Source organism: Pelobates fuscus, chromosome 7 (genome assembly GCF_036172605.1).
Source record: "Pelobates fuscus isolate aPelFus1 chromosome 7, aPelFus1.pri, whole genome shotgun sequence".
Taxonomy (NCBI): domain Eukaryota; kingdom Metazoa; phylum Chordata; class Amphibia; order Anura; family Pelobatidae; genus Pelobates; species Pelobates fuscus.
The window spans coordinates 14,419,251-14,440,967 of record NC_086323.1 but is presented as its reverse complement, the minus strand read 5'-3'; the positions used below and the strand labels follow the sequence as shown (position 1 = coordinate 14,440,967).

At 39.6% G+C, this 21,717-nt stretch overlaps 1 protein-coding gene across 1 annotated transcript in view; it reads left to right on the top strand.

Annotated features, from left to right (window-relative positions):
• ERI3 (ERI1 exoribonuclease family member 3) overlaps positions 1 to 21,717 on the top strand; it is a 262,591-nt gene that overhangs the window by 21,711 nt on the left and 219,163 nt on the right. The window contains exons 4-6 of the mRNA XM_063428007.1: positions 14,818 to 14,934; positions 20,340 to 20,399; positions 21,513 to 21,604. Of these exons, the coding sequence (XP_063284077.1) occupies positions 14,818 to 14,934; positions 20,340 to 20,399; positions 21,513 to 21,604 (269 nt within the window). The remainder of the gene's footprint in view (positions 1 to 14,817; positions 14,935 to 20,339; positions 20,400 to 21,512; positions 21,605 to 21,717) is intronic.

Genomic DNA, 21,717 nt, shown 5'->3' with positions numbered 1-21,717 from the left:
AAGGAGGTTTCTGTGTGCAGCACTACTTCTTCAACCAGTGACATATCACAAGTTTTGAATTTATTTTTCTAAGTGAGATTATTTAAATAACTAATTGTACTGCAGAAAAAATCTGAAATATCAGCGCAGATGAAGTCTTTCATTTCTTTTACAACATTAGAGGTGCAGAATATATTATCATTCTAAAACTGCGTTAATGTCACAGGATACCATCATTTTACGGTTTCTCTGAAAATGGTCCTTTTTTTTCTGAAAATGTAAGTAAATTGTCAATTAATTGATGCAGCCATGAAGACTTTCCGACCAATGCACACTATTAAAATGTATTTAGGAATTGGCCGATGTGTACACCCTCCAATGTTCGTGGATAAAAGCTTTTTTTTTTTTCTCCCTAGTTTCAGATTTTATTGATTTTTGCTGCCTTTTAACTTTATTATTTTACTTGTATTTTAGGATCCTCGTTTTTTATCTCTCTATGTGAGGGAAGTATTTTATGAAGTGTATATTCTGCAGCCATTATATCAGTTTTCAGGACACAATCCCTGGCACTAGATTTGGGCAGGGAGACAGAGCTGGGTGCAAGTAATTAGTTTTAGATAATGGCAGAATCATTTTGTATTCATTTACTTTCGTTAGTAGATCATGTGCATAACAAGTGTTTCTCCCAGTTCAAAGTGCTATGATTGTAAGCTCTTTTGCCAGACACGGTTTTCTTCAGTGTTTTGTGTTCTCGACACAGTCGACTCTTACCCCAATCCTGAAGGATTATAGCAGCTCAATGCATTAATACCCTGCACTCCCAGCAATACACCCACACTGTGCTTTATTGTGAACTCCCCTACACTTCATGTCATGGCAGATGTTATTTCTCTCTTTCCCCTTGTGTTTTTTTTTTTTTTTTTTTTTATCATAACACAATCCTTTCACATATGATTGATTTATTTAGATATTTTGTCTGTTCATGAGACTACCTGTATATTAGAGAGAGTTCAGTTGAGTAAAGGGACACTTCAAAAACCTAAAGCAGGTTGAACTTACTGAAAAGCAGAGTGCGTGTGTTTTTTTATTTAATTTTTTACAAAAGTTGAGATTTCAGTAGAAATTGGCACTTTTATAATTCTGCTTTCCTGGCTTATAGGCACACGACCAGTCCTGCTACTTCCTGGCTGTTTAGCTCAGTGGAGCTAAACTGCAGAGGCAACAATATCAAAGACGTCTCTTTGAGCTACGATGTGTACGATGATATTATTCACACGTTCATGTTATGCAGTCTTATTAATAGGGACAAATTTTACATCTTCAACTGAAACATTCTGTGTCATGTTTATATAGGTTTAGGTCTCCTGCATTTTGCTTCTATACTAAATGTCCAAAACCATAATGGCCCTACCAATTTAACCATTAAAGGGACCATCCAGCACCATACCAACTTAATAGAAACAAAGTTCTCATGGTGCCAGAAGGTTCTTCAAAACAGAAGCCTTGGACTGCCACGGACAGGAACGCAGCAGATTGGCTTAGATTGGTCAGCTGACACTCTAAGCCAATCAGTAGCTCCCCATTAATAAAAAAACAGCTTGAGAAATGTCCATATTTTTCTTAAGCTGTTTTAGGAATGGGGAGATACTGATTGGCTTACAGTGTCAGCTGAATTATGTTATCCAGCGCTAGGGACCTCCTGGCACCATATTAACTTCATTGTGAAGATGTTATTATGGTGCCCCAAGTGTTCCTTTAAAGGGTCAGTTTGATGTAATCGTTATGTTGATTGACACATTTTTTTTAATCTGGGCTCAAAATTTCCATATTTCTTCTAAATTGTGCTCTGGTGAGTACAAACTCACTTCTGGTGAGTGTGCCATAGGCTTGCAGTGGCTAGTAGCATAGGACTATTTTCAGACCTTTTTTTATTTTTTTTCATGTTATCCATTTTTTAATCATGTTGTGTTTAAATTTTTTTTAAATCAAGTTAACCACGGAGAGAGAGCCCACGGTTCCGTTCCCAGGTCAACCAGTTATGTCAGAGGTTATTAAAGGAGCACTATAGGATCAGGACTACAAACATATATTTCTGACCCTATAGTGTTAAAACCACCATCTAGCCCCCCATGGCCTTCTCTTGCCTCCCTAAATATAGTAAAATCTTACTTGTATTCAAGCATGAAGCTGCTGGCTCTGCCCCTGTCTTCCTCAGACTTGCAAGCTGGCTGCTGACATCATCAGAAGTGTTGTTCTAAACTAATCACAATGCTTCCCCATAGGATTGGCATGAGGAAAGTTCAGTGTCTGCATGCAGAGGGTGGAGACACTGAATGTCAGTCACACTGTGCAGCACTGCCCCAGGAAGCACCTCTAGCAGCCATCTGAGGAGTGGCCAGTGAAGTTATCACTAGGCTGTAATGTAAACACTGCATTTTCTCTGAAAAGACAGTGTTGACAGCAAAAAGCCTGAAGGGTATGATTCTACTCACCAGAACAAATTCAATAAGCTGTAGTTCTGGTGACTATAGTGTCTCTTTAATTGTAGCTTCCCTAGTGGTGCTAGAACTTCAACTCCCATGATGCTTTTGGCTATCCCAGCTTGCTTGCGTTTTTAAGAAAGTAAATCAGAAGAAACATTTTTTTTCTTTTATTTTCTCCAAATCTGTATTTTTTTGACTGCCATTCAGTCCATCACAGTGTTTGAATGACTGAGCTATTAATTAACAGAATACGTCCTCTGGTGCTGAATATATTGTGATTCTCCTTTCTCTTTGTCACCATATCTGTTTCCCATCCTGCTCCATGTCTTTGTTTGCTGTTAAAAGCCCTAATGGAGCAGAGCTGACAGTATTGTGACAATAGCCCGTCTGCCATAAATAACACGGGACCAGAATACTAATTTCCTTAACAGTTTTAGCTCTTAGAGAGCAAAAGGAGGCTGCCATTAAATCTTAGGGAGCGTGACATTCGACTCCTTTTTTACCAAACCCAGCCTGACGCGTATATTGTTGCGAATAAACATTTAAAAGGGACATTCTGGGCTGCAGTTGATCTCGCCCTTCTTTTTAAATGCATCATGGATCGAATAAATAAATAAAAATAATTCTGCAGAGTCCGGGAACTGGCTTAGAGTTCTCTGCCAATCTTGCTTCTGTCATTGTTTTTCGTATTCCACAGACCTCCTCTCTGCCAAGGTTTAAATCCCACATGATAAAATGATGTAAGTTATGTATAGAAGTGTATCTGTAATACTAGCTGAAGATCTGTCCATCTTTCAGCATGGAGGCGGCCATTTTGGACTTGCGTAACAATTTCCCAACCTTCATTGACATTTACTGATAAAAACTAGGCCGCAGAGATCATGGGATGTCACAGCCAATCAGAGTCAATGATTTGAAGGGTAGCTCCCAGCATAGTCAACTATGCAGGAGACCATAAATGGGTCTTTGTTCTCTCTCTGATGGTGTGCTGTGCCCAACATGCAAACGGTGAGCTGGAAAGTTTATATATGTTCTTTATTTAAAAAAAAATAAAATCTGCAGAACTTATTGAAAAATGAAAAAAATGATCAACGCAAGGTATAGACTTTTTAAAAAAATAATAAAAAATCTGCAGAACTTATTGAAAAATTAAAAAAAATGATCAACGCAAGGTATAGACTTTTAAAAAACAAACAAACAAAACTTAGGAAGGTGGATAGACTTTTTTTTTGAAAGAGACATTTCTAACCCTTGCTTTGATGGTAAATGTTCCAGAATAATGGCACTAATTGCTGAATTACTTTGTATATTTAGCAAACAATATAAATATGTTGGATTAATGAACTGTGAATTATCCAGCGGATTTAGATGCGTGCTACCCTCCTTTTCTGGTTTCCCAGTCTCTTTCCCAATATTTGATATTTTTAATACATGCTCCAGTCACATAGATGCGGGGGCCTCCCTGTTTATTTGCTGTTTAATTCTGTAGTTCAATATAAAAATCAAACAAACCAACCAACCATAAAAGTGTAACCCGATTTTGATAGAATGTTAAGGTGAAAACACAGGACCAATCCACTTTAAAAACTGTCATTTAAAAGGTTAAAGAATATAGAAAGCCCTGCGTGAAATATGTCTCTTTTTTCTTTGCGGGAAGGAGGGGGTCTTTGTCTATTTACATTTGGTATTTAGGTTTCCACAAGAATGCTAACTGGTAATTTCATAATGCTGCATAGGATAGAGAGAATTGAATAAATAGACAGTAGATGGATTGTACCTTCAAAAGGCTCCAACACTTGTCTTTATTAGTGGGACAAACAGCAGATCACTCATTCCTCTCCCAGCAATGCTTCCGTCCTAATGAAAGTTTAAATAAAAAGTACAACCATGTCACAGGTTAAATCTCATTGCGCTGCTATCTAACATCATTATGGAGGCGCCTGTGGGGGGAGCTTGCTGGTCAGTGTACCCCCTCATTGCAGTGCGTTCTCTACAGACAATGCTTGGTGACTTCATTCCTGTAGACGATAGAAACAAGCGATGTTTTAGAGAACCCTACATTGAAATTGTGTTTAATCATATTCACACACAGTCTTAAGTGCTTTTATTGAATCATGTGTGTTTGTTGCTTTGTTCTTATGCGCTTCCAGTCTGTATCGAACAAGCGCTCTGCGTCAGGGTCAGGATTGAGTGCTAGTGTGAAGTGTCAAATAAAAAGAGTGCCACATTGAAATGATTGTGGTGTTTGGTATTCACTGCCCGCTGTGTAGCTATAGTAGCTCCCAATGCCAAAAGCTGTTCTACATATTGCTGAAAATAAAATATCCCTGTCAATCTGTGAATAAACACAATATGTGCAATGTGACTCACGGGCATACTGATCGTGCGCAGTTTTACCTTTGAAAACTAGAATGCCCTGCCCTTTTCCATGTTGCCTTTGTATGCGAAACCCATTTAAAGGAACACTCCAACCACCATAACCACTAGAACTTCCCTTTATATTTATTGCCATTTTCTTTACTATTAAATGCCCCTAACTCCACCTGTCCATGTACCTGTAGGAGTGGGAGGGGCCTGCTGCCAGATACAGGTGTGTTGCTGTACAATCATACATCTGTACACTCTACCCAAAGTGCTACAATGCAATATTTAATGTCACATGAGTGGACCTGTACCTTCTGAAGTTCATCACAGAAGAATCCTTCCTACCCAGTGTGATATAAAGAAAGCCATTCGTACTCCTTCAAGATATCTTGATGTTTATTCCACGTGACCAAACACTCTTTCTTTGCTACTTCCTACGAGGGCCACATTTAAAGGGAACTGTCACTAGGATTTTTAATATTTAGTTTAATTACTCTGAAAATTACAATTACTTGTAGAACTCACCATAACTGTGTGCATGTCTGCCTCCATCTTGACTGCTCTCAGTCATTATTATAAGCTCTGCCCTCGCACGTATTAAGCAGCGTAAAGAGATCCTAAAGAGAGATGTAGAAACAAAAACAAGGTTTATTCTTCTCCAGTGCCTTGTGTGCCCTGGCTGTGCCAGGACTGAACGGGATTGTGATATCAATTGCTCTGTCGTTATTACGCTTTTATCAGAAAACAGAGAACATCACATGATAAGAAAGGATAACGCAATTTTTTTTAATAGATTGATTTTCAATATTTTTTTCAACACTATATGTTCCCGAGCAGCGTTCGTTCCAGCGCAGTGACGGTTCCCTTTTACTTCCATTCTGTCCATGATACCGAATATTACCAAAGTATATGACGTATAGTATATGGCATCTCAGACTTTGTAAAGTAAACCAGACTGGCACACTCGCTATAAGCTGGGAAACGTCACCTCATATTGCAACCGATTTAAACTACCTATCACCTATCAGTATCCGCTTTCAAGTACATTACGTGAGAAACGCAGAGAGAACCCATAATTCATATCCATTCTTTACACAGGGATAATTGGAGCAGAAAAATACCATCAATCTCCCAGACAATAAATCAAACAAAATCATATTAGTCCATTAAAAGACAGTTCCATAACATTTAAAACAAAGCCCAACTGTTCATTTTCATTATGTTTCTCTATTTCTCAACCTTTCCACTTTGATTTTCCCAAACTAAATAAAAAGCGGGTACGTTTGACCCCTTTCTGCTGTTAGCATTTTATTTTCGGATTAATGTAGTGCAGCCTGCAATGGCACAAAACATCAGATTTTATAAATCTGTGTGTGTATACTAGTCATTTTTGACTATTTTTAAAATAATAATTTTATGTTGCCCGTGCAAATATTGTGACATTTTTTAACTTTGCATCTGATTCACAAATCCCTGTCTTTGGAGTTTAACAAGATCATAGGGAACGGTTTTCACCCCAACCTTTTTTATATATTGATTTTGATTTTTAAGATTACCCCATTTAAAAATCTCAATTTTTAATGTTACTATTTTTAATTGAAATGAAAGCGAATGCTGACTTTTTATGTTCACAAATGTCATCCTGTGTCCTTTAGTGTGAATCTAGCATTCTTCATCCTTACTCAGTATCCATCCTTATCAATTATACATGGATTGTCCAAAATAATTGATTGTATTGAATTTACATAAATGGCTAAAGAGTTTTGTTTTTCCCATCTCTGTTTAAAGGGACACAATAGGCACCTGAACCATTACAGCTCATTGTAGTGGTTCTGGGACATATAGCCTGTCCCTGTAGGCTGAGGTGTGGAAATTCTATCTTTTCTGAGAAAAGGCAGTGTTTACATTGCTGCCTATGACCACCTCTAGTGGCTGTCATTTGCTGATTGGTGCAGCACATCGATTTCCAGCACGGGTGCACTAGCCCCCAACGTTTCACTGCGGGGAAGCTTTGGATTGGCTAAAATCCTAAAGACTGCTGATCTCAGCCAAGGAGGCGGAGCAGGAACTGCAAGGGAGGATAGGAAAGTTAAACTCTGTGTTTTAAAATGTATTTATCTGTTATTTGTACTTCTGGGGCAGGACAAAAATCAAAATAGATAGGGTAACACTATAGCGTTAGAAATATGCTTTGTATTGCTAGCTCTATAATGTTCGCTTTTAATGTGTGCCTTTAGGTGACTAACTGGGATGTGCAAACACTGAAGAAACTTAATAGGCTGAAACAGTAGTTGGTGTGTGGGCATTTGTTTCCCGTGCTATGTTTAAAACCGTAGTAAATCTAATGAGTAACGATGTTGTGGGTGCTTATTTGCATATTACTGAATCACATTCTGAGAGCCACTATCTACACATTATTTTTCATTTTTCCTCTGATATATAAATGCTGCATCTATTTATTTCTTTTATTTTCTTGGGACTATGACATTATCTAAGTATATGTTCCTAACCCCCCTTTGCTCCAAAGCTCTCAGATAATTAATTGATTGATAATTTTATGCTTTGCCAAACACATAAAAAGGAGCACGCATCTCACTTTGCATCTGTCTAGTAAATATATATGGTTTATTTAAAATAAAATAAAAGTGTTCTCTTCCTCACTGCCACACACTTATCACTTGTAATGTACAAATTAGAATTTCTTAATGAAATGGCACATCGTTAAATCCGCCGATGACATAGCAGCAGGGAATATTTTAGCTGTGTGCCTCTTCCCCCCAAGTAGAGGCCTAGTAGGTTACTATGGGTAACCAACAATTAGCAACTTGTTAAATGTGTAATTTTAGGTAAGTTTAAGAAAAAATACTGAAGCATGCTGAGTTGTGAATGTATAAAATGTATAGTTAATAATGTATAATTTTCATGATATTTTTTATTTTTATTTTTTAAAACATTTTTTATTTTTGCAGTGCATATGAATGATACAAGCAGGCTTGAGGTGCCCCCAAAGCAGTCCTCAGGCATTTCCCTCGCTTAACATGCGGGGCATTTAATTAGCAGGCACATTTTTATATTAATTTCCAAGCTTCAATAGTTGAACAGAATAGCATTGGTTTGTAGTATACCTTTACGCTGGAATCTGGTTTGGTCAGTGCATATGTTAATTAGTAACGTGAGTAAGATAGGTATACATTGCAAGGTAAGTACTCAGGCTGGTGCGGTTAAGCTTTGTAGCATGTGGTTGAGGCGACTAGGCATTCATCCACGGTAAGTTAGTCGTTTATGACTGAGCCTATAGTAATTCAAGCTTAATAACAACAAACTATTCAGGTATATGACCTCAATAAAAAAGCGAAAACGTCAAGCTAATATGGGTATACCGGTTGGTTAAACAATGAGTCTTGCACATGTTAAAGACAGGAGGAGGAGTGTTGACTGGCGGTCTGTGAAGCGGATAATCAGGTGTGTAGGGTCGTGGCGGCGGTAAATGGTTGTGGCCGATTACAGGTCATCAGTCCCGGGCTCTGTTTGGATGTTCACCCCACCCGATACTCGGGAATCTGTAGGAGGAGGCCCGAGGGGGTACTGGGCCTGCGTACCTCGAGGTAACTCTCCCGCTCCAGGCCTTGTGAGGGGCCTGCATTGAATGGCCACAGACTCGGGGGCTCGTGTCAGAGTCCAAGGCTTTCCCGGATGGGGTGTGACAGAGGCCCCAGATGTGTTTTCGCCACTTGCTGAGGGGGGCTCTCTGTCGTGGTGGCCGGTGCGCTGGGTGTTTCCCCCTTTTGTCCCTCGGCCCGGATGGGCCCTGTCTGCTTGTGGGTGTTGTGTGCATGGAGGGTGTACCTGTGCTGGGTGCTCTTCTCCCCCTCGTGGGCTCCTCCGGCTCCGTGCATGTGTGGCCTCGGTTCTGGCCTCCAGTTTTGCCCAGAAGTGGGTAAAGAGCTCATCGAGCCGTTGTTCCAGACTGGTGGGTAAGGCTTGAACGTTTGGTTGCTCTTGTGTGTTTGGCGCAGAGTGTCCGTCCGCCATTTTGATGGAGCATATGGCGGTCTGCGCTTTCACTGTGACTGCCGCTTGTGGGTGATGGGGAGCCAGTGGGGACCTGTATAACCCCTACTGGTCCAAAGGGGGGAGAGGGGGAGAGATTTGGTCCCGTAGCTGCCTTCTCTATCGTGCGAGGGAGCAGCCTGTGGCAGTAAGGCAGGGCGGCTGCCGTCCACTCCGTCCTCCGCTCAGCTAGGCCGCAGTCCACGGGGTTTCGCTGGATCGACCGGAGCTTCAGGATGTTAGTTGTGGAGTCCGTCTGCCTCTTCTCTAGTATCCTTTTCCCCCGAATTTAGTCAGCTTGAAGCCCGATTAGCGTTTTTAGTCTCTTTTCAGACCTTTGGCTCCGGGAACTCAGCAGACATGTGACTGATCAGCTCGGCGACTTAGCCCCACCCCCATTTTCATGGTATTTTAAAGGGACCCATTTAAAGAGTTTTTCACTAAAGTGTAAATTGTCAGTGATTTAGAGTGTGTATATTTTGGATTAAGTATAGTTAAGCCAAACTAAGTAAAATATTAGCAGACTGGGAGTACTTTAATTCTATGGCTATTTTCTCCATAATTTGAAATGTACTTTGTATTCCCAGCAATTATACACGAACTGTTATGGTGTTTTTCATTTTTTACATATTAAAAAATTATTTACAGTTTACTGTTTAACGGTGTATCCCTTTTTGAAGTTATTTGTGTAAATGTCAATTTAATTAAAACCATGGCTTTCTGGTTCCATTTTTAGAATATTAGAATATTAGGGGTAGGGTAAGGGTTAGGGGAAGGTTGGGGTTAGGGGTAGGGTAAGGGTTAGGGGAAGGTTGGGGGTAGGGTTAGGGTTAAGTTTAAGGTTAAATTCCTGTCATCATTCCCTTCATTTTACCTCCCTCTCCTGTTTTGCCACTTTCAGAAATCCGAAGCACTTCGGCACTTTGGAAATTCGGCACTTAGGCAATTCGGTTCAGATCGGCACTTCTGAAATTCGGGACTTCGGCAATTCGGACATTTGGAAGCACCCGAATTGCCGAAATTCATCCAAATTTTAATTCAGACCGAAACTAATTGCACATGTCTAGAATTCAATCAATGCTTTCCCATGGGAAAAAGTCTGACGCTAAATGTCCACATGAAAAGCGTGAGCACGTCCAGCATCAGTTACAGGACCAAAGGCCTGTTAGGATCCAGGAAGTGCCTCTAGTGGCTGTCTAGCAGCAGCCACTGGAGCCAGACTTAGTGCTGCAATCAATGTAAATATTCCAGTTTCTTTGGAACTGCAATGTTTAACATTGCAGCATTAAGTGCAATAGGGACACTGCAGCCAGACCCCTTCAATGAGCTGAAGTGATCTGGATTCCTACAGCGTCCCCTAAAAAAAGGGACAATATAGGAATCCAGACCCCCTCCTGCCCTGCTGAAGGGGAGGGGAGGGAAGGTGTGGGGGATATGTTGCCATTGTTTGTCTGCCACCAGTGTGCTAATGTAAGATACCAATTTTGCACAAATAGACATTAGCCAGCCCAAAACAAGTTCCAGTCTAGCTAAAGGCGCTGTCAGTGGTGTAGTTACACCTCCGTCACCTAGGGATAAATCTGTGTATGTGCAGCATTTCAAAGTGCAGTGGTCATGGTGCTTGGAGTAACCCTTTAGCAATAATAATGTAAACAATGAGTGGTGTTCCCATTCTGCTAAAATATTGGTTTCATTACATACGCTACCTGCAGCGTGCTGCTAACCAGTTTATTGCAGAGCCTGCAGCTTTGAAAAGGTTAAACTTTATAATTGCATCACCAGTTTTAAAAATTAAGAATGGTCTAATAAAAATGCCAGCAGTGTAAAAATGTTTGCTTTTGGCCGCTTTGATTAAATTGTGTAAACTGTTTTTGAATATTAAAAAGCAACGTTTTCCCCCCTTTTTTTAATGCAACGGCTCATGACATCAGTCACTGTTTTCCATTTGCATAACCCGAGACCCTGTGCAGGTTTTTTTTTTTATATTTGTAACGGAGCCTCATTGCTATGCATCTTTATTAGGAAGAGCTGACCAATTAATCTTCTTAAAGCACAAAACAAATTGTCACTTTTCCTGTGGAACGTGCAGTCGGTAAGAACACAAGGGAAACGACACAAATAAAATGGGATTAAAACCCAAAAGTAATGATTGCACTTTTATCTGTTTTGGAGTCTTGCTGTGTGTTTTATCTCATTGGTGTTTGTTTCACATATTTTTATGTTAGTTAGCCATCCGCCTGTTATTTTATGTTTTTGTTAACGAAATAAAAAGCGAAACATAATTATGATTTTTGTTGTGTTTTTTTTTTTCCGGTCCTTATTAAGCCCCTGTAACTATTTGTAGTAATATTACATTTAATGTGAAAAACTGTCAAGGTTTTGCTTCTTTTGCAAGGCGCTTGACATCTAGTTATGTTCTTGGATGCCTTCAGACTGTGACTTGCCTGCTTAGTGCTTGTATTCGGAACAAGCCGTCCAACTCAGACTGTGACTTGCCTGCTTAGTGCTTATATTCGGAACAAGCTGTCCAACTCAGACTGTGACTTGCCTGCTTAGTGCTTATATTCGGAACAAGCCGTCCAACTCAGACTGTGACTTGCCTGCGTAGTGCTTATATTCGGAACAAGCCGTCCAACTCAGACTGTGACTTGCCTGCTTAGTGCTTATATTCGGAACAAGCCGTCCAACTCAGACTGTGACTTGCCTGCTTAGTGCTTATATTCGGAACAAGCCGTCCAACTCAGACTGTGACTTGCCTGCTTAGTGCTTATATTCGGAACAAGCCGTGTAACTCAGACTGTGACTTGCCTGCTTAGTGCTTATATTCGGAACAAGCCGTCCAACTCAGACTGTGACTTGCCTGCTTAGTGCTTATATTCAGAACAAGCCGTGTAACTCAGACTGTGACTTGCCTGCTTAGTGCTTGTATTCGGAACAAGCCGTGTAACTCAGACTGTGACTTGCCTGCTTAGTGCTTGTATTCGGAACAAGCCGTCCAACTCAGACTGTGACTTGCCTGCTTAGTGCTTATATTCAGAACAAGCCGTCCAACTCAGACTGTGACTTGCCTGCTTAGTGCTTATATTCAGAACAAGCCGTCCAACTCAGACTGTGACTTGCCTGCTTAGTGCTTATATTCAGAACAAGCCGTCCAACTCAGACTGTGACTTGCCTGCTTAGTGCTTATATTCGGAACAAGCCGTCCAACTCAGACTGTGACTTGCCTGCTTAGTGCTTATATTCAGAACAAGCCGTGTAACTCAGACTGTGACTTGCCTGCTTAGTGCTTGTATTCGGAACAAGCCGTCCAACTCAGACTGTGACTTGCCTGCTTAGTGCTTATATTCGGAACAAGCCGTCCAACTCAGACTGTGACTTGCCTGCTTAGTGCTTATATTCGGAACAAGCCGTCCAACTCAGACTGTGACTTGCCTGTTTAGTGCTTATATTCAGAACAAGCCGTGTAACTCAGACTGTGACTTGCCTGCTTAGTGCTTGTATTCGGAACAAGCCGTCCAACTCAGACTGTGACTTGCCTGCTTAGTGCTTATATTCGGAACAAGCCGTCCAACTCAGACTGTGACTTGCCTGCTTAGTGCTTATATTCGGAACAAGCCGTCCAACTCAGACTGTGACTTGCCTGCTTAGTGCTTATATTCGGAACAAGCCGTCCAACTCAGACTGTGACTTGCCTGCTTAGTGCTTATATTCAGAACAAGCTGTCCAACTTCAATGGTTTTCTTTTACTAATGCAAATTTAAGTTCTAGACATACCTACTGCACAATTGAATTATTTGTGTGACATAGCTCCCACCTTCCCATCGCCTGGCGTGCGTTGGCAGTTTGTTCCTCTGCTGGCCCACCTCAACTGTGCCCAATGTAGTTGACAGAGCTTCTTGCTTCTGGGATTTTCTGCACCATTAGTTCTTTCTTTCTGTTGTATGTATGGCTGCCAAGAATACTCTGGCTGAAACAAATGTGTTTATATTAGGATACAGGTTCAAGAAGTGGTTTTAGATTTATATTAGCCGGACAAGGGAATATTGAAAATAACAGTTTTGTACCTTTGGCTTGTTTGCGCCTGGTATTCAGCAATAGCCTTCTGGAGACAGTATATTCAGAAGGATATTGCTACCTTAGAGAGAGTTCAGAGAAGGGCTACTAAACTGGTTCATGGATTGCAGGATAAAACTTACCAGGAAAGGTTAAAGGATCTTAACATGTATAGCTTGGAGGAAAGACGAGACAGGGGGGATATGATAGAAACATTTAAATACATAAAGGGAATCAACACAGTAAAGGAGGAGACTATATTTAAAAGAAGAAAAACTACCACAACAAGAGGACATAGTCTTAAATTAGAGGGACAAAGGTTTAAAAATAATATTCAGAAGTATTACTTTACTGAGAGGGTAGTGGATGCATGGTATAGCCTTCCAGCTGAAGTGGTAGAGGTTAACACAGTAAAGGAGTTTTAACATGCATGGGATAGGCGTAAGGCTATCTTAGCTATAAGATTAGGCCAGGCACTAATGAAGGTATTTAGAAAATTGGGCAGACTAGAGGGGCCGAATGGCTCTTATCTGCCGTCACATTTTTTGTTTCCGTGTATTTGCCCCTCTTTGCATAACCCCGGGGATGAACCCTATCTCTTAATTCTAAATATTATAGAGTTTCCTAAATGTGTTCTCAATCTGTAAATGAAAACACAGGCTTCTTCTAAAGTATTGTAGGAAATTAGTTGTACTTTACTCAAATTGGGGAAACAATTGCAAAATGTAGCAATGTGTGTTTCAACATACTGATCTAGATTGTCCCTGAGCACCAACAGCACCAAGGATGCAGCAACATACCTGGCAACATAAGGGTTACCTACATTAGTGCCATAGCAATGAGCTGTGCTGGCGTGTTCATCCACGGGCATACGTGTAGCCTGCTGGATTGTACGCCCGACAAGAGAAAAGAAAGACTGAACGAGACAATTCTCAATAAGATTCCAGCCAAGTGATAAAAATATATGTTCTCACAGGCTAATATGCTTCCCACAGGAGTTGAGTCCATCAGAAGCCGTGTAGGACTGACCCTTTTTATATAGTTAGTACCTTTATAGACTTTGATGTTAAGAGGAAACAAAATGTATTATTGGCAGTGTTTTTTCTGTATTGTGCCACTGAGATTTTCTTCACAATTCTAGACTGAGAAATTAAACTTTAGAGGATATTCTGCTGAAAGGATTAGCATAAAGGGACTCTGTCAGCACATAACCATCACAGCTTATTTTAGTGGTCTTTGGGCGCCAACCTCCCAGTTAGTTTCAGTGTTTTTGAGCAGTTTAATTAAAATTGGATTTCTTCTGGCCCCTCAGCTAATGTAGAAGTTGGCTTCTGTATTAACCCAACCAAGTTTGGAGAGAAGTGATTGGTTAAGTGTGCATTTAATTTGCTCTTTTAATGTGTGTGTGTATACATATATATATATATATATATAACGCCTGTGTATAAAATCAGTAACATTTTTAATGGATATCTGCTCTCCTTTCGAACGTGCCAGATATGCTTTAAACGCATGTTAAGGCAGATAGCTGACGTGTAAGGGAGGTTAAGCCCGTGGACGGTGTTGGGGAGTGTTGGACTGAGAGCTGATTGATGAGCCACAGACTGCGTTGTATTGCTCACCATCTAACTCTCAATCAAGGTTTTAATGTTAAATTCTACTACTGGAGACGAGCACCAGCTAGATGTATTTTATTATCGCTGGCACCATTTATATTCAGGCTAAAGTGCTTGTTTATTAAATTGTATTAGATGAAATAAATCCCTTTTAAAACTAAAACCATTTCCTTGTCTCTCCCATCAAGCAGCAACATTGTCATAAATAAAATGGGCTTTGTGTTCTGAAATTAAATAATATGTTCTGTTTTATTTATTTATTGTATTTCTAGGAAATAATTGAATTCCCCATTCTGAAGTTAAATGGCAGAACAATGGAGATCGAATCTACGTTTCATACGTACGTGCAGCCAGTGGTACACCCACAGCTCACCCCATTCGCCACCGAGGTAAGACCCGGGAGTCAGTGCGGTGTTTTGCCACTTGCTCAGTGTAGTATTAAAGGAACAGTCCTCACTTGCTGAAATGCTATGTGTGCCTGGAAATATGTAAAACTGCAGGGTGGGCCAAAATTCAAAGATCAGACAGCAAATAACTTATTTGCTGGTAGTTAAATTTTTGTTGTTGCAGGTAGATATTATAACGGAGTCTTGCAAGTTTCATCATCTGTAATTTCACAAATTATTTTGTGATATGATTGAATTATTTTTTTTAACGTCCTGTAGTGGATGTGGTGCTACTGCCCATACAGCCAGGGCCACAATGGAACTCCTGAGACAACTGTAATTTCTAGAAATTCCCAGATTAATTGGCCACCACGTTCGTCCAACCTTTCAGCTCCCGATTACTTCCTGTGGGTATATCTGAAAGAGTGGTTGTACATCAACAAACCGTGTCCATTTGAGCAGCTCGAGGAAAATATCCCTGCACCAATTCGAGCGCTAGAGCCTCAAACATTAATTAATGCTATGAACAATGCCATCGAAAGTGGCCCAACTTGGCGAATGGAGCTAATTTAAAAGATGTCATCTTCCGTACCTCGTCAAACAAATCTCCATACGTTAAGCATTCATTGTAGGTAATGCCATTGAAATTGGTTCAATAATAGGAAAGTTATTGACGTCTTTTCAACACTTTTGCTACTGGAGTAGAAAATCTCTTTTTGCATCCGTTTCCGTTCGTTCCACGGAGGCTACGTAATCGGCAGGCGCACTGGGCTAGCTCTCGACTGCCTTCCCCCTTCTCAATGAGCTTTCTTACCAGCTCCAGCACAGTGACTTCTCAATCAGAAGCCTCTGATTATTTTATTCCCCCCTGGGAAATGAGAGTACTGCTTACAAATACTGCAGACAGGATGTCTGCAGCTTTTGCAAGCAGTTTTTATTTTTATATAACCCCAAAGAAAACATTCAGAAACAAAAATACTTGTATGTTTTCTTTGGCGGTATACATTTTCAATGGACTGTTTTTTTTTGCTTTTTAAGATATTTTTGCAATATAACCTTTCAGTAACGTTCTGATTATGTCAGATAAAGGGTCTAGCAGTCTGTGAGACATTAGTGGAGATTTATCAAAGTGTTGTGTTCTGCAAAGATGAAAAAAGGTAGGTGTCACCGATGGAATGTGCCTACAGGTTTCACTTGTTTCCATGGTAATTGCCCCACTATAAGTGCTGTGTACCATTTTCCAAAACAGGACATTTTAATAACCCCCCACCCCCACACACTCTGATCTGTAAATACCTCCAAAGTTTATTGAATCTCTTCTGCTTGCTTAAAATATAACTATATTGTTTATACTGTGCCGTTTTGTCCTGCAAACAATTTCTGTTGGTAAAATGACTGGCAGGAATGATTAAAAGTGATAAGAAAGATGCTGAACTCCCTCTCTGGCACTTCAAATGTTAAACAGCAAATTCCACGGTTTCTGTTTCACCAGTTTCACCAAATAGCAAAGAGACATGTGTATAAGATCAGCTTCTGCCAAGCAGCACCATAATACGTGTGGACAATTTGAAGCCTTATTATTAATCTTTTATTTTTTATTTTTACCCAAATGATTTCTCAGTGACATCAGTAGGTTAAAATCATTCAATAGTTTTTTGTTTAATGATAATGTGTTTGCAAATTAGCTCCATTCATTGTCTTTCCCTTCCAAAAGGAAGAGAGCGATATTCATGGATTTTACAGGAAATGTGCAATTCTGTCATAACAAAAAAATCCCATCATTCAAAACCAAAACAAAAGCAAACTCCAATAAAGCAATTCTAATTTGCAGGAGTTGTGTGAATGAATATCTGTTTCAGTTCACTTTTATTTTATGGATGAGACTAGAATAGATTAATGCACGCATGGACCCACTGCTGTGTGTTACAGATTTATGCAGATTTCATTGTACAGGCAGAGGATCATGGGAAATTCTTGCAAGTGAGCGAGACTTTGAGCTGAGTTCGTATTGTACTTCCAGAAAATTGCTTTACAATTAGTGAAATTAGTTTGGTCTTGCGTGTAAGGAACAGAAACATAATCTAAATATTTATATTAAAAAAACTAAACAAAAAAAACCCTGCTAATAGCTGCTTAAACAATAAATAAAAATAAATCTCATCTGAAATGTGTTTGAAGACTGCATATTCTAAATATTTGGCAGTGGTGGTGGTAAAAGCATTCCTTGAAATGCACCCTTTAATTTACACCGGGCCCGGACTCCATTTTCAGACCATGCTGTCAGGAATGTGATCCCCGTGTTCTCCTCTCACTGCCACTGTTTCTGGAAATGGAAGTAAGTGGCTTTGTTGTTGCACCTGCCTTGTAAGGCTGAGATTTATTGCTTCCTTTGTCCAGGAAGAAAGGCAATGCCATCTTATCAGATCGCACACTAGAGGCTAGTACTTATGTAATCGGCAAAGCGCTTTGTGGTAGCATTATGATTAATTTACCGATAAACCGCTGAGGGGTACGCACAGTGCACATCATTGTCTTAAGGCCTAGTGTAAAGTGTAGAAACAAAATACAATGTGTCACAGAATGCCGGGCGTTCTCTTCACTGACCCCGTGCTTTGTCGTTAACTCTGCATCACAAAAATGTCTCGCAAAGAAACGTTTTGCAAGTGACTACCTACTCCTTGTCCTTTTATTCCAAGTTGACACAATCCGAGATGACCAACAGCGTTCCCATTGAAATGAAAAGCAATTGAATTTTGGCATTGAGCGAAATATAGGAACTACCTTATTATATTTAACTAGAGGATCATGGGTACTAATCAGTTCATTTGCATAAAGTACCCTGTCTGTGCATATTACACAGTACTTGAGATGGCAGAATATAACGCAATTAAAATATGTTGGAAAAAAGGGTGACATATAAAATATAACAAGCTAAATTTATAAATATTATTTTACCTTATTTTTTTATTTATTTATTTATTTATCACTGGCCTTTATAAAGCGCCAACAAATTCCGCAGGGCTGTACAATTGGGAAAAGACAAACACACTAAGAAGAGACCGATACAACAGGTACCTTAATGTGTTAGTGTGTCTTTAAATACTATCAGCAGGATTCCATGCAGACAGTCCGTCACCAGCATGAAACGGGTTAATGCCAATTACAGTTTATTTCCCTGCTATTTCACAGTCAATGAAATAGAGTTTGATGCAGCATTTAACTTTCAGTGGCAGAAACGATCTCCACCTCCCAGTGACATGCTTCAATTTTCTTTATGGGAGAACATTTACATACAGGCTGACCCCTTCAAATCAGCAGCCATTAGGGGAAATCAGGTAATGTAATGGTATAACAAAGTGCCCACTAACTAGATTATTGGGATTTATTTCAACACCGTGGGCTTTTCCACACGTTCATTACTGTTTTTAGGTCCTTTCATGGGGCTATCTACCCCATTCCGCAAGAAAGGACTTAGCGTGTAGCCACTAAATAAGCCTTCATGGCCTGCTTACCTTTATGGAATGCATTCGTGGTAAAATGCCACAGACACAAAATAATCAGCTGTTCGTTATATCGAATGCAAGTAACGAGGCAATAAATTGTACCTACAATAAATACATTTCAATTTCACGTTGAGAGTCTCATTTCTGTTTTATTTTATTTTAAAATTTAGAGTGAATTTTGACTCCCTGATGGATCAATCTAGCTCTATGCTTTAAAGGGTCATTGTGAACACCATAACCACTTCACCGTGTCCCTAAATTCCAATAAAACAATCCTCTCTTTAAGAAGCTTTCTAATGGAAATTTGTCCTTAGTATTTCCCTGGACAACACCCAGCACTAACGAGGAAGAATTTAAATTGATGAAAATGAAGCTGTCATCAGCTGTCCTATGGTGTTCACTGCTGTAACGTAACCTTTTACTAAGTTGGATAAATGAGGGAGTCTGGGTCTTAAAAACGGTGGTGGTTTTTATAAGAGATTTTTTAAAATAAATAAATACATTTCACAAGAGTCCCTTTTCCTTCCTGCCTTTAAATATATCTATTTCCAGAATTATTTTACCCTGTCTTACTGCTTATTCTACCTCTATCTCTGGTCATATCCATTAAATTCAGCGCAGGAAATTTGAGCAGAGAGTTACGAAATTTGACTTGAAACCTCCTTTCACTTTTTTTCCCTCTAGATTTGTAAGCTCCCATTTTTTGTTACCCTTTCCTTGTTTTTCATATGTAACTAAGAATATTTTGTGTTTTTTTTCAAATTTTTGGATAACACTAAAAAAACAGCCTCTATGTCGCAACTACAAAATGAAATCCGCAAAAGACAAAATAAAGTCCTATTTAATGCCTTGTTTGATCAGCAGTCTTCCTTGCATTATGAACAGTTCTGATTTTTATTCCACGGAAAGATCACAAAACATTGACTTATCTCCATCCTTTGTGTAAAATAACCATTCATATCTCAGAAACGTGGTCTTTCTCCATGACTTTTGTAACCTACATTGTGCTAACCAGTGGGTAATATCGTAAAACCTTTAATCAGGGCTATGAAAGGCTGAACTATCAACTGTGGACTCTCCACACTGGGTACCAGGTAGAAATCCCCAAAACTGATCTGCTGAGAATGTCTGCGGCAGCTTTGCCTTCTGTTAAAATGCACATCGTAATGACTTAATGAACTGCAAAAGAAAATCCTATAGCCTCCTTCCTCTTTTTAATTAACATTTCTCACTGAAAGGTATTTATTACCATTGCTCGTTAGTCATTAGTGGAAAATAAGTTTGCCCTTAAGTCCGAGTTGTGGTTTTCATTACAATTAATTAAACTTGCATTGTGAGTTAATAAACAAGGGGTTGGGTGGGTTGAGAGGGTGGAATGACGTTAGCTTACATTTTAAACTTGCTTTAGTCCTTGCTGTGTGCGGCCAAATGCCTGATTTATATAGTTTATATGAGTTTTCATATAAACTTTGTGAAGAGAGTTTCATGGGATTCTGATTGAAGAGGTTCAAACCATTTTTACTGCAGAAGAACTCACAATCTAAGACAGGTGTCATCCCACGGCTCTCCTGTTGGAGGGGCCAAAGTTGGCTGTATCTGATTGAAAGGGGACCCAGTACTCTTTACTGGTAAATGTCAGAGAGTAGTGGTCTCAGAGAATGTTGAGTATTTCAAGTAAACTGATGTGATTTCTGTTTGTTTTCCTGTTCGATAAACTGTTGGTAATCTGTAGACCTTTATTAGGTGGCTGGATTAGGTCAGTTGGAAATTCTAGCTTGAGGTGTTGTTCTGATGTTAATGTCAGAGAAATACAATAACTGAAGCTGTTACCCGGGATGCTATTTTGGTTTCGGATGGGATTCATGTTGATATTAACGGTTTTAATTCCTGTTTGTTCTTTCTCAGCTAACAGGCATCATCCAAGAAATGGTAGATGGGCAGCCAACCCTCAGCCAAGTGTTAGAGGTGAGTATAATATAACTGGATATCTTCACTTCTTCCTTGTGGTGCCGGCCTCTGTGACAGTGAAATACATTATCTGGTTACTGATTCTGTTTAGTCCTTGAGGCTTAGACTTTGGCCATATCCCCCTTAGTTTTCTAGCACTTTTTCCGTTTGTTTTATTTGGACATTTGAACAGTGCAATGAGTGGTAATCCCGGGGTTGTCTGCATGGCATGCCAGATATTTAGAACTTCATTACACAGGCTAATTACTTGTTAAATAAGTAATAGTTAATATTTTTTTTGGGCATGGAATAACCGATTTAGACAGCCGTCAGATCTAAAGCAAGGATATAGAATCTGATGTATAGATAGATTACATTTAGATGGAAATATACAGAGCTAGGCATATGCAGATATTGACAGGTACATATACCGTACGTAGTTACAGCATAAAAGGTATTGAAATTTTTTATTGATGGGTAGATCTAAGAAGATAAGTATACGCAGATATAGATGAATAGGTCAATAGATAGATATGCGTAGAGATAGATTGATCAGTAGAGATAAATAGACTGAGAAAGAGACCAAAATTAATATATATGTGTATATTTATATATCTATATATACACGTGTGTATGTGTTTGTGTATATATATGTGAATGCGTAGACTGTATCAATTTAAACATGTTTAATTAAAATGCTGCAGTTCAAATGACGTGATAAATAATTTCTGTGTGACCTTGACGAAAGTTAAAATGTTCCAGTATGTAAGGAGATAGTAAACTCTGTCTTCTCCAATCTCTGAAGCAAAGTAAATTATCAGCGCTTCCAAGTGGTCACTGAGTGATAAACATCAAAGGCAAGTTATCATAACATCCTCTCTGTTTATGCCGCTGGGCCTTCCAAGAGTATTGTGACCTTCCAGCGTTCGTCCCCCTTACTGCACCCATCTCCCTAGTAAACAAGCACTGAGTCTTGTTAATAACAGGGAGACTATAGACCAGGTCAGATAAGATCACAATTTTCTCCCTGTTGTGATTACAAGAGCTTATCTGTGTAGCAATGGTGTGCCTCTTCCAAAGCCTAAAGCTGCTCATCTCATGTCCGTCCTGCTTCTCTCCACTGTCTTGCAGAGAGTCGAGGAGTGGATGGGGAAAGAGGGCCTTTTAGATCCCAGCGTCAAGTCTATCTTCGTTACCTGTGGTGACTGGGACTTGAAACTTATGTAAGTATGTAACCTGCTCTGTGTGATCTGCTCGTTTAACCATATCTTACCTGTTACTGCTTTGTATGTTGTCTTGTTAGTTTTTTCTTTATCACTTACAGTTAAGATTCTGT